The sequence below is a fragment of the Terrapene carolina genome, unplaced genomic scaffold, assembly GCF_002925995.2.
Source record: "Terrapene carolina triunguis isolate 2854851 unplaced genomic scaffold, T_m_triunguis-2.0 Scaffold88, whole genome shotgun sequence".
In the NCBI taxonomy this organism is placed as follows: domain Eukaryota; kingdom Metazoa; phylum Chordata; order Testudines; family Emydidae; genus Terrapene; species Terrapene triunguis.
In genome coordinates this window covers 26,558,513-26,571,886 of record NW_020664439.1, presented here as the reverse complement: position 1 = coordinate 26,571,886, position 13,374 = coordinate 26,558,513, and the positions used below count along the sequence as shown (strand labels likewise).

At 41.7% G+C, this 13,374-nt stretch overlaps 1 protein-coding gene across 1 annotated transcript in view; it reads right to left on the bottom strand.

Moving 5' to 3' along the window:
* Window positions 1-6,355: 6,355 nt before the first annotated feature.
* Window positions 6,356-13,374, bottom strand: part of MME (membrane metalloendopeptidase) — a 65,661-nt gene continuing 58,642 nt past the window's right edge. Inside the window, exons 21-23 of the mRNA XM_026649871.1 lie at window positions 12,572-12,667; window positions 12,104-12,180; window positions 6,356-7,768 (exon numbers count right to left, since the gene is read on the bottom strand). Coding sequence (XP_026505656.1) covers window positions 7,669-7,768; window positions 12,104-12,180; window positions 12,572-12,667 — 273 coding nt within the window. The 3' untranslated portion in view covers window positions 6,356-7,668. The remainder of the gene's footprint in view (window positions 7,769-12,103; window positions 12,181-12,571; window positions 12,668-13,374) is intronic.

The window sequence follows — 13,374 nt, the reverse complement described above, 5'->3', positions numbered from 1 at the left end:
TTATGCATTGGCTTTGGCCTGCAATGAATTGGAAAGATGACCAAAGGAGATAAGATGTTCACAGAAGATGGAAGCCAAGGATGGAACCTTCAGGGAAAGCAAGGTGGAGGGGTTTAGCAAGAGAGGAAATTCACATTTGACATTCACTAATAAGGAGAAATTGAAATGCTCAGAGATTAGCATATTTGTCTTTCATATAAACCCTGATACGGTCAGTGTGAGATTCTCTTTTGCGAAGACAATTGAGGAAGAAACAGTTGATACATGCTTTATGGGACATCAGTTAGTTTCCCCCCCCCCCCGGATATTACTATTTCATGATGTCTCTGTTAATGCCAATTTCATTCTACATGCATTTTTCATTCAACAAAACCAAACCAAACCCCAGATTTTCATTGGTGACATTATAGCATTAGGAGGCATGTGCATTTTATGGAAAATACAGACACTTGGTAGCACATTGTTTCCATCATTGGTACCTTGTTTATTCATCGTGGTTAAGGCTACAATTTTGTCACAGAGGTGATGGTGATCGTGGAAATCGTGAATTTGAATAAAGTCCATGAATTGTTGGTAGTTGCTGTAAAAACTGAGTGGTGTTGCGACCTAGTGCACAGGGTTGCAATGTCACTCAAGTTTGGCCTGTCTACCTCTGCCTCCATCTACAGAGGGGCAGACGGACCAAACCTGAGTGGCATTGCAACCCATGTGCCAGGTTGCAAAGCCTGGAGCAGGGAGCCGGGCCTAATTCTGTGGCAGAGGAGCTGTGGGTGGTTGCAGGGTGAATGTCAGGGCCGCCCTGAGGATTCAGGGGGCCTGGGGCAAAGCAATTTCGGGGGCCCCTTCTATAAAAAAAAGTTGCAATACTATAGAATACTATATTCTCATAGGGGCCACTGCGGTGCCTGGGGCAAATTGCCCCACTTGCCTCCCCCTCTGGGCGCCCCTGGTGAATGTGGGATGGACTTGCACTCCAATCTTCCCCCTGAATTATTGTTTTTTCTCCCACATCTCAACGGGAAATTTACTAAACATTTCTGTGCCAAAATTGTGGGCTTTATCATGGTTATAACTTCAACTTGTAAATACGACAGTTTATTGTACAGTGATCTCTACAGAGATCCAATGCAGTCACCCACAAGTTGAATTCCTGCTGTGAAATCTTCAGGGCATTTAAATGTTTGATTGAGAAAGCGCTAAAATATAAATGTAGGAGTCAGTGACATTTCCTTGGCCCGATGTTGTTTTTAAGGCCTTTGGTAAACATTTTCTATCTTATATGTTTTACAGGGCATCTCTATAAATATTTCCCTGACATATTCATTCTTAGAGAAGGAAAAGCCTCATTGTGGTTAATTAGTTTGCATGCTGTGATGAAAGGTATGTTCTGATCTTCAGTGCTTGTTAAATGTCAAATATCTTACCTCTGAATGAGGAGTGTTATGGGTTTTTTTTAAGAAGACCAAGATTTTGTCTTTGCTTGAGTGAAAGATTCATAATCACTGACTCATGGCTGAATAATGAGGCTGCTTCTAAAACAAAATATTTTGTTGTTTCAATTACTAGACCTGCTTATTAAAAACAAGTGAGAGTACAGCATGCACATTAATAGCTTTAAAACTTGAGGCCAGAATTTTCAAAAACATCTCGTTGCTTAAATCACCAGCTTGTTGCCTAATTGAGCATCCGAATGAAAGGTGGGGTGGGGGGTGGGGGGAAAGCATAAGTGATTTTCAAAGGGATTTTCAGAGGCACAGGTAGGAGTCCTTCCTCTGAGGCAGCCCATACCCAGTTTAAGAAACCCACATGGGTGCTTATTCCTTTACACTCCTTATCTTCCATTCATGGTCATATGGAAAACCCCTCTCATTGGTTATTCCTATGTATTTTCAAAAGTGACTTAGGAACCTAAATCGATGTCATGCAGGCTCCTCGGTGCCTACACATTTTTTGAAAATGGGAGTTAGGCTCCTAATTCACTTAGGCACTTAAAATTTTTTTACCCTTACATCCTTGCACAGGTACCTCATCTAAACTCTAAATAAGTAATATGTGGTTATTTCTTGGCACCTCTGTGTAGGCACACTGAACTTCGATTTCATTTGCCCACATCAGAAAGATCTGCCACATTCACCGAGCACACAATTAACACCAAACCAGTGAAACTGTCATTTCATTTTTTCACACATTTTCTTTTATATTCCGTATATCACTGGAATTTAACACACTTCCTTCCTCGCAGCTCACTGTCCCAGACGAATGGACTGTAATATAAAACAAAACAAAAACCACAAGAAGGGCCAGCTTCCTTCAGGACAGAACTGACTTCCTCCACAAATTCTGCAACATTAACAACCTCCCTAGGAACACTGTCCTTGCCACCATGGATGTCACTTCCCTGACACCAACAGCCCTCACAGTGATGGTATAGCTGCCTGCCTCATAGATTTACAAGACAATGGACAACCCTCAGATATCTACCCCAAATACATGGCCAAACTTGTCCATTTCATCAACAATTTGTACTCCACTAACCCCTTTTTTTGTCCTATACCTACAAGGGCGTTAACCAGCCACTTCACCTAGAGTGTTCCCTTAGCACATATTCCATGTGTTCAATCTTTTATTTAGCTGTGACACTCTAAGTACCTTCTCATACCTGAGGAAGAGTTCTGTGTAGCTTGAAAGCTTGTCTCTCTCACCAACAGAAGTTGGTCCAATAAAAGATATTACCTCACCCACCTTATCTCTCTAATAAGAAAAAAAGAGGCAGACAATGAAACATAGGGGAAAAAATCACAAAAGAAAAAAGCTGGCCTCAGCAAGTCGTCTGGTCCAATTGTGATGGGGTAGAAGTTCTGCTTCATCCAACAATTTCTGCTGCTGCTGTGGCCAGTGTTTTTTTGATACTTTCCATAAAATGAGTAGCTTCTTATTGCCAGTCTGAGAGAAACAACTGTACTACTGAGCAACATTATTGGCCATGGATTTCCCTCTCCTTCTCCACTAAGTTAGCTGTCTTCTCAAGCTGAACATGGCTAAAACAGAGCTTCTAATCTTCCCCAACCAAGCCTCCCTACTACTTCCTTTCTTGGTTACTATGGAAAATAACACCATCCTTGCCTCCTTCTCATCTTCAGCTTGGACCTCTCTCTAGGTCCTCACCACCAGGCTATGTCTAAATTTTGCCAATTCTTTATGTAGACCATCTGTAAGATAGGGCCGCTCCTGTCCATCCAGCTAAAACTTGTGAAAGCTCTCATCATTGCATGTCTTGATTACTGCAACATCCTTCTCTTTTTCATTGACAAATGCAATCTTGCCCCACTCATATCCATTCAGAATGCTGAAGCAAAGATCATTTCCCTAGCCTGTGGCTCTGACCATGTCACTCCCTCTTCGCATTCCCCATTGTCTCCCCCTTCTCTATTGCATGAAACATAAGCTGCTTGTCTTCACTTTCTAGGCCCTTCACACTCTATCCTCATGCTACCGATCCTCTCTTATTTGTTACCAAGCTGTTGACATCAGCCTCCAATGCACATTTGTTAAACTTTCCAACAAGCACCTTTGTGCTTTCTCATGCTGTCCCTCTGCTAGGGAAAGAAAAGGTTAAAGAATATTTAGGTAAGTTAGATCTATTCAGGTCAGCAGAGCCTAATGAAATTAATTCTACGGTGCTTCAGCTAATTCCTGAAGTACATCTTGGAACCATTAGCGATTATCTTTGAGAACTCATGGAGGATGGTTGAGGCCCCAGAGGACTGGAGGAAGGCAAACAAAGTACCTATCTTTAAAAAGAAAAAGGACTTGGAGAATTATAGACCACTCAGCCTAACTTTAACTGGAAAGACACTGGAACAAATTATTAAACAACCAATCTGTAAGCACCTAGAGGATAATAGGGTTAAAAGTAATAGCCAGCAAGGAATTGTCAAGAACAAATTCATGTCAAACCTACTTAATTTTTTTTCTTTGAAAGGGTTACTACCTTGAGGGGTGGGGGTGGGAAGCACTAGATATGATATATCTTGATTTTAGTAAGGCTTTTCACATAGTCCCATATGACATTCTCATAAACAAACTAGGGAAATGTGAAACACATCAAAGATTGTGAAGCATTCAGACAATACAATAATGAAGGCCATACAAGTACCTAAGATAATAGAGTGGGGTCGGAGAGGGATCCAGTAGAGAAAGAAACACAATACAAGGTTGTCTTTTTTTTTTCTTGTTATTCCTCTTCTGTAGTCTCCTTTCTTTGGGGCCATTGTGTGACACTTTAGGCCCATAAGGTGTTCTGTCACTGTCTGCCCTGTAACCATGGGTACCTCTCTGCTGTGCAGCTTTGGCTCAGAGCCCTGATGCCAACAGCATGCCCACAGCACGGTAGCCTCACCTTGGCTTCCATCATCCTGGTTACTCCTTGTAGGGGGACACCAACAGTCCTTTCGGTCATGTGTCTCCCTAAAACTATCTCCTCTGCAGTGTCCAGTCCCTCTCACTGGGTCCTCACGGAAGATATTAAGTTTGCTGCCTCCAAAGAGACACCATATGTACCAGCCTGCTAGTTTAGCTGAAGGCCCACCCACATGTAGTTGAAATACACAGCATTCAGATGGTTTGTGGTAAAACTAAAACGAAGTTCATTAACCAAAAATTTAGGATTAAGTGGGCTTCTAGTACGAATGAAAGAGAGATGAAAAGTTACAAACTATACATGCTTTCTAGTGACTACATTTAACTTCAGGAAGTTACAGTCTGAATATAAGGAGGTTTCTCATCTATCTTAAGTTTTCAGAGACTTTCAGCCTCCTTGGTTAAAAATCTCTATTTGTTTTTCCTCAGATATACAAGAGCTCTGGCCACTTGTATCTGTCCAGTAATGGATACCAAAATGGCTCTCTATCTTTGCTTATCTCTTCCAAAGTTCAATGACCTTATCTCAGGAGGCAAGGAGGTTTCTTGGAGTTGCATCCTCCATTGTTAAGAGGCCATCCCCAACACTGGTTTGCCTGAGGACTTTGTCTACTTTGCATGTAAATGTAATTTCGTTGTCTCTCTTTCCTCAATTTACATTGGAAACACATTCAAGCAGGCAGAACCACATACCTTTGTTTAAGGTGGGGATGTCTTAAACCCTGTTTGCCAAACACATTTTAAGAAAATATTTCCAGCACGTATCTATAATTATCCGTATATCAGCTGTACATACACCACACACTAATATTAATGATCAACATGTCACTAGTTTACATATAATATCTTCCAGGGCACCTTCTAGGTACAGATTATGACAATAGCGAGTTGGAGCAAGGAGAGTGCCAGGCCTGATATGAGTTATATTATGGTGTGCCCTCTGCCAGTTGGCACTGAAGGGCTTCCTAGGTCACATATTGCTATCCCCTTTGCTGTGGCCACAGGGGGACCCAGATGGAGTGGGATTAGAGTTGTCTTGTGCAAGGTGGGGGTAGAATTTGGAAAGCCAGCTCAGGGGTCTACACTGGGAATACATTGCAGAGCCAAGTTGTGTGTGGCTCTGTCAGGATCTCTGTACAATGGCTTTGGCAGCGCAGAGCTGGCAGATGGCCTGGGGGCTGCCACTGCTCTTGTCCTTTGTAGAGTGGCAATGCAGTGGCTGGTGAGCTGCAGTAGCATCCACAGAGTATTTTTTCCTTTTCTCCTACACTAAGGGCTGGTCTACACTTACCCCCCAAATCGAAGTAAGGTACGCAAATTCAGCTACGTGAATAACGTAGCTGAATTCGACATACCTTACTTCGACCTTACCGCGGTTCAGACGCGGTCCACACGCGGCAGGCAGGCTCCCCGTCGACTTCGCGGTACTCCTCTCGCTGAGCTGGAGTACCGCAGTCGACGGGGATCACTTCCTGGTTCGATTTATCGCGTCCAGACCAGACGCGATAAATCAAACTCGGAACTTCGATCCGCAGCCGTCGAACTAACCGGTAAGTGTAGACTAGCCCTAAGCCTGACTACTTGGGCAGGGTGCAGGAAGAGGACTTGGTGCTCTATGTTTCGATGTATTTTGTTTGTCAGCCTGCTGTGATGAACGCACATGAGACAAAGACTAACATAGTCCATTTTCGTGTAATTTCCCTAGGTTCCAAATTATCCATTTCTTTTTTTAAACTATCACCAAATAATTTGAGTTCTCATGTTAATCATTACAGGCACCCCGGGAGTTTGGAATTTCTGTACCTCTACTGCAGACGACACATCTTTGTTATTGCACATCTCCTACAGAAAACACACATACACTGTAGTCATTGTAGACAACAATGAGCAGTTGGCTCATAATTTCAATTTATTATCAAAAGGTTTTCCTCAGACGACAAACTCAGAAAGCTAAAATGAACATAGTTTTTTAAATACAGTATACCCATTATAGAAGTCATTGGAGGTATCTGGTGTTTATTTTTGGAAGTCTTAACTGGCTTCAATACAAGAAGCAGTAAGTTCCTTGGCAACCTGCACGAGGGCATTTCATATATATCATAGTGTATTTAAAGCCTTTTGCCAGTACCGATTAAGAGTCCAATCTTGCAAACACTTGTATAACTCTAATGACATAACCAGTCTCATTGACTTCAAATGGACTACTCACATCAACAAAGTCAAAGTATTTACTGGATCAGGCCCTAAAAATTGAAAAAGTGAGTCTCAAAAGTTGTTTTTTGTGTGCATCCCTTTACAGATCTGTTTTATAGGCTTTGTCTTATTATATCATACTATGTGTAACTAAAATTTCTCAATTATATACCGCCACTGATAAAATATATAACAATAACTTCAAGTCATAAGTGTAGCTCAGAATTAAATATAAAAACTATGATTTATATATTACTACAAATCTTTTAAAAAGACCAAGTTTAGAGAAAGCAAGAAAACTCTTAGAAAACTGTGAAGGGGTCTTTGATCACAACATTACTGATTATAAACTCAAAAATTAATAAATTAACTACATTTTCATTTTGGCTGAAAAGTAGTAAATAAAACTAAGTAAATAGTGAATTCAGCCTTTAAGCATTGGAATAATTACTGAGAAATTATTTAAGTGAATTACAACAGGTCTTTGGACTTTTCTAATATAAATCATTTCAAGTAAAAATGAAAACAAACATTTGGTAGAACACATTTATCATGACAGAAGAGGGCACAGAGTCTGATATTTTTTATAGGAACTGTTGTCTCATTATATTTTGATGTCCAAGATAATGTGTTACTTAATATCTTCTTCCGCCATCTGATCAGAAATATTAGCATACATTCTCAAAGGAGTAGATGATTAAGTGTTCCCCAGTGAGAATAAAAAAATCTGTAGACCAAATGGGAAACAGAATTAAACTATAATAACAATGTTGTTTAAAAGTGAAGCAATAGGTACACAATTAAGTGATTTATATTTTGCAAGGTTTGGTCATAAAAAAGCAGCTTATATATTCTATTTGTTGCCTTGGCTATAAACCTTAATTTGAAGAACTGATTGTTTTGAATCTCTGATCTCACAGATATTGGTTTTTTGTTTTTTTTGTCCACTAACAAATGACTTTTGTAGCACATTTCCTTCCCCCAGTCCTCCCAGTAAGTTCCAAATTTCTGTTTGTTTGGGAAGTTTGTCCTTGGGCTGCCTGGTTTATAGCTCTGTCACCAAACACGGCACTTTTTTGCAGGGTCCATGTACTCTGTCGTGGTGCATGAAAAGGCCTCGGTAAACTCTGCAGAGTTCTGCAATGATCCTATGACCCTTTAAAACAAAAACAAAAAGAAGTTGGCACCACTGATTCTCTTTAAGACCCAACTTAAAATAAAAGCTAACTGTTATTTTCTGCATCTCAAAATATTTCAAGAAATATCCATAATTCTAAGCTTTTTCAGGTTATCCCCCTTTCTCCTCTAAAATTGTAGTGGCCCAACTAAATTTTTATTTTTCCAGTTTGCACATTCCCTATCACATACAAAAGAAGATGACCCGTAGAAACACAGGCCTGATATTATTTCCATTGATGTCTGTTGGAGTCAAACTCTCATTGACATCATAGGAACAGGGTAATGGCCTTTCATTAGTTTTGGTGAAAAATTTTCAGACAGCTTCACTTGTGCTTTAAGTCATCTGTAAAAAGTAGGTAAAACCTAGAGCTGGAGGAATATTGAAGAAGTTTTTTGTTAGTATTCATTGTATTTGACTATAGTCACACCCCTTTTTCTGGTCACTGTCCACAGATATTCTAGTGAACAAGTTTCCTGGAAGAAATGTTGACATAAACAGTAGATTTTCAGTGAATTTTGGGAAATACTAGTAAAAAGCAATTTTCAGATTTGTATTGTGAAACCTGATTCTAAGAATTACACCCCTCCCATGGCAGAAATATACCTTGTGACCTATACATCTAGCCAAAACAACTCCAGTATTTAATGTCAAATATCAAATAGTGGCACTGAATTGATTGTGAAGCAAGAATTATTTGCAGAAATCATTTTCTGAATAATTTCAGTAACAATTAGATTCAATATAATCAAGACCTGTCTGTGGAAATTGTGAGCAGTAATAGAGGTGAAGCAGTTTATCAGATTACAATTGTCAGGAGCCATCAGCAGCACAGGGGACCAAATAGAAGAGATAAAAGAAAACAAAGATGGCTTTCTAGCAAGTGATCCAACAAAGCCCTTGGCCAATCCCAGGGCTGGAGCCACTGAAGTGGGATTTTGCCAAAAACACAGCCAAAAATATTGTGTGTGTAATAAAATCTGACTTACAGCTGTCATTATTTTTGATCTATTGGCAGTGGACAACAAATCCTGCTTGCTTTAGTTATGTCACTAGTACCAATAAGGTGAGTCACATAAGCAGGATTTGACTTGTATCTGTTATTATATCTGATTTGTTTTAACATGGAATAACAATCAAATGCAAATTATCTGAAAAATTACTTCATTTCTTTTTCCTCCTTTAGTGACACCTAAATCTAAGGCTTCCTTTCACATTTGTTTTATTGTGGTTAGATATTGTATTCTATTGCTACATTTATTCAAATTGTAACAAATGTAATCTGATCAACAACTTCAGGTTTCTACAAGCTTCTGTTATTCCTCATCCAGTGCTCAAAACACCCAATCCATACATTAAAAACATATAATGCAAATAACAAAGCAACATAAAGAACTGCCCATCCCACCTTGACAGAGAAATAAATCAGCTCCAGCAAATGCAATAGGCATAAAATAAACCTATACATTTTGAGTCCATATGACTTTTTGATACAAAGTCATTAATATACTGGTAGTTTTATATATTTAAATTAAATATATTGTAGTTTTAGATACGATTCTAATATGTACAAAGATGCTTTATATTTTAGAGCTTTATTTTGGGCCTGATCCTGCAAATCATTACAGTAATATGAATGAGATTTCTCATGTAAGATGACTTGTGTGAGTAAAAGTTTGCTGGATTAGGCACATGTTTTGTTTGTAGCCACCTATATAGATATAAAAATAGTAGTGAGACTTAACATATGACACTGAAGCAAAGTGCATCCAAATATAAATTCATAAAGACATCAAGCCGATTAATTTACAAGAACTAATGAACTGTACAAATTAATAACACAAATATGAGGCAAAGCTATAAAGAACTGCCGCAGACCCACATTAACATTGTGCCTAGATTCAGCGAATTGCAGGAGTTTTTAATATAATTGCCTTGGGGAGAGGTTTGCAGATTACACAGAAATGCCCACACCAAAATGCCAGTTTAATGACAACCGTAGGAACGGTCACTGCTTTCACCAAATATTTGAATATGTGGGATAAGCAATAATTCTCTGGTAAAGAGAGGGGGTTAAGAAAGAAAGCCCTTTGGAAGTGATGTGATGAACTGTAGCAGAAGATAACGTGATCAGCGGGAGTGCAACTGCTGTAGGGTTCACAATGATTTTTGTGGCTAGCACAGTTATTGTGGCATCTACCACTCTGACGAGACTTAGCCAATCGGATTTATAAGAACAAACACAGTGTTTTTGTGTTGCTCAAACTGAATGTTGTGCTGGTTTAGGTTAAAATGTAAGGGTCCTAATCACCCCACACTGTCTGCAGCTTCTCGGCACCTCAGCCTCACAAGTAGGGCCCTACCACATTCAGAGTCCATTTTAGTCAGTTTCATGACCAGGGTTTTTTAAAATGAGTCAATTTCACGTTTTCAGATGTTTACATCTGAAATTTCAAGGGGTGGTAACCATGGGGGCCCCAGTCCAAAGGTGGGAGGGTTGCAAGGCTATTGTAGGGGGGTCATGGGATTGCCCCCCTCACTTCTGCCCTGGTGCTGGCAGGGGTGCTGCCTTCAGAGCTGGGCAGTCAGAGAAGAAGGCTGGTGACTGGGCTCCCAGCTCCAAAGCCACCGCCAGCAGCAGCACAGAAGTGAGGGTAGCAGGGTATGGGAGCGTGGGTTACCATCTCTGTGGTTTTCTCAGCAGTCTCCTACCCGAGGGGGGGGCTGACAGCTGGAGCTGCAGCCTTTCCGTGCGGGGGAGGAGGGGTGACATCTGGAGCAGCAGCCTCTCTGAGTGGGGAGGACACAGCTGGAGCCGTGGAGCTTCCTGCTGCTGGGGGAGATCCCAGAGGTGGGTCTGACCTGCCCTGGGAGCAGCCCCTGCAGGGGAAAAGGAAGTCCAGGCAGCCTAGCTGACTCTTTAGACTGTCAGGAGTACTGAGCAAGTGCAGCTGCAGGGCCTTCCTCCTGACACCCCCTCACACACGGAGTCAGCTTTCTCCAAAATTGGTCGGCTTGTCAGGAGGAAGGCCCTGCAGCTGCACCTGCTCAGTACTCCTGAGAGCCTAACAAGTCAGCTAGGGTGGCTGATGGACCGCCCTGCCTGACTGGCTGAGGAAGCTAGTAGGCTGGTTCTTAAGCTCAGCAGGAGCAGTAGGTTGCTGGTTGCTCAATGCACATGTCCACAGAGTCTCTGCTTCCCTGTGCTTGTCTCTCTCCAAGCTCTTCTCCACCACTGCTCCAGCCTAGACCCCGCCCTGGACCCAGTCCTGTCCCAGCTTTGCTCTTGCCTCTGAGCCAGCCCTACTGCTGCCTTCTCTGACTCCTGGTAATGCAGTTCTGACCCTCGGCTCTGATTCCTGGCTCCCACCCTATCTTGCCCCTTGGGTCTGACATTTGGACTCCTACCACTAGGCATGACCACCTATGACTCCACTCTCCATCACGCCACAGTGCGTGGGTCTGTTGTTGCTCAAGGGGTGGAGAATCTCTGTTACCAGCCTTTTTTTCTTCTCTCTTGTTAGGGATAGGGAGGGAACAGGGACCTTGTTTCCCTTGTGTTTGTACAGTGCCCAGTACAATGCTGTCCCAGTCCTGTTTGTGGCCTAGACACTGCCTCAGTATAATTAAATAATAATAATGTAGGTCTAGGGATACAGTCACACTGTCTGTGCAATACCAGTGAAGGAAAAGACCCAATCCAGACAAAAAACAAAACAAAAACACCCCTGGAGTTCTGGAGGGTGCTCCTGCTTCTGATTTGGTGTGATGCCCGCATATCTTTAGGCAACGAGCTCCCACCATAGAGAAAGGCCCATCCTCCTCCCTTCCATTATCCCTATTTGTGGAGAGACCATTTGATTTCTTCATCTTTCCCTGGCTGAGCCCTCTCCTCTTAGAGCTGTCAAGAGAGACATACAAAGTGAAATCCTTGCCCCGATGAAGTCAGTGGGAGTTTTGCCATTGACTTCAGCAGAGCCAGGATTTCAGTCCTAGCCTTCAAGCCACGCAGCCCCTTAAGTCACTTTCCTGTCTGTCTTTCGGCCATCTTGGGGAGAACTTTAGCAGAGGCTAGCTCTAACTTAAATGAACATGATCATAGGAGGCAACATGGAAAGGACACGGGCCTGGAAGTTTGCAATCTATTCCCGGCTCTGTCACTGACCTGCTGTCTGACCTTGAGACAGTCATGTCACTCCTTTGTGTCACACCCATAAAATGAGGATAATGATACTTGCCCTGCTTTGTAGAGTGCTTTGATATCTACAATGAAAAGCTACCTTACAGCCGAGGATGATGATTATAAACACTGACCTGAATTTGCCTGGGCTATGCGTATCAGTTTTAATGGAGTTGACAGCATATTCTGGACGGTACGTTCCACACCATATCTAGAAACATATCAGAAAGAAAGTGATCTGTTGTGAATAAGACTTTTCAGGAGAAGTGCTGCTTTAGTTTTATTACGAAACATTTAATGCTGGAAAACACATTTCAAATTGGACCACAGTGAAAAAATGTGGATTCTATAAAACCCCACATACTGTAGTGCACTTTCACAGGCATTTGAGCCTAGCAGATTGTGCCTAGTAGACTTACTCCTGCATGAATTCAAGTGTGTGGTTAGGATTAACATCCTGTCTGCTTTGCTATGGCCACTGCTCAATTTAACAATCCTGCCAGCTCTTGTTAGAATGAGAAATGTCAGACTGCTGTTCCAGCTTACGGTGAAATTGTAACTCAAAATGATTTTCAAACCTTCAGTCAAGGAGGATACAATACCTGTGCAAAGTTCAGGAAGAACAGCTGCTTATGGTTCATGTCAAGCCCGGGAAGCAGTTTTTCTTTTCCATTTTTTTTGACAAAGTTTTCATAGGCCTGCAAAACAAATGGAGCAGAAATGTTATGGTTTCCTATTTCCCTTATCAAAATGGCACTATAATGAGAAGGGACATGGATTATTTGACATATGACAGCAAGACTATCTTAGGTATCTTCTCTGTCTGAATACCACCCATGTGCAGAAAAAGAGGGGCCAGCATAGGAAAGAAATGCAATGGCCTGATTGACCAGGGCCTGATTCTCCTCTCAGATCAGTTTTACAGTGGTGTAGTTCCACCGAGTTCAGGCAGTTACTCCTGATTTATACTGGGGTAAGTGAGGGGAGGATTAGGCCCAAGGAATGCAATTTACTGATAGAAAAGGAAACACAGCGATATCATTGTCTCAGTAGGAAAGATGTGATAGCTGGTAATATGTCATGCCCTCGGCATCCAGATGTCATGCACCTTTTTATAGAAAAGATAATGTACAGGAGAAGAATTGTGCTTGTATGACAATAACAGTAGAGACTGTAGGCAATACCTCTAGACAATAACCTCCCCACTTCAGCAAGCTTTACGTTAGTTAATATTTTATCAGATCCCATTTAACTGTCATGTACTCGCACTGCATTTCCCAGCATTACTAATTACCTACGGCTAGATCAGGGGTAGGCAACCTATGGCATGCGTATTGAAGGCGGCACGCGAGCTGATTTTCAGTGGCACTCACACTGCCCGGGTCCTGGCCACCGGTCTGGGGGG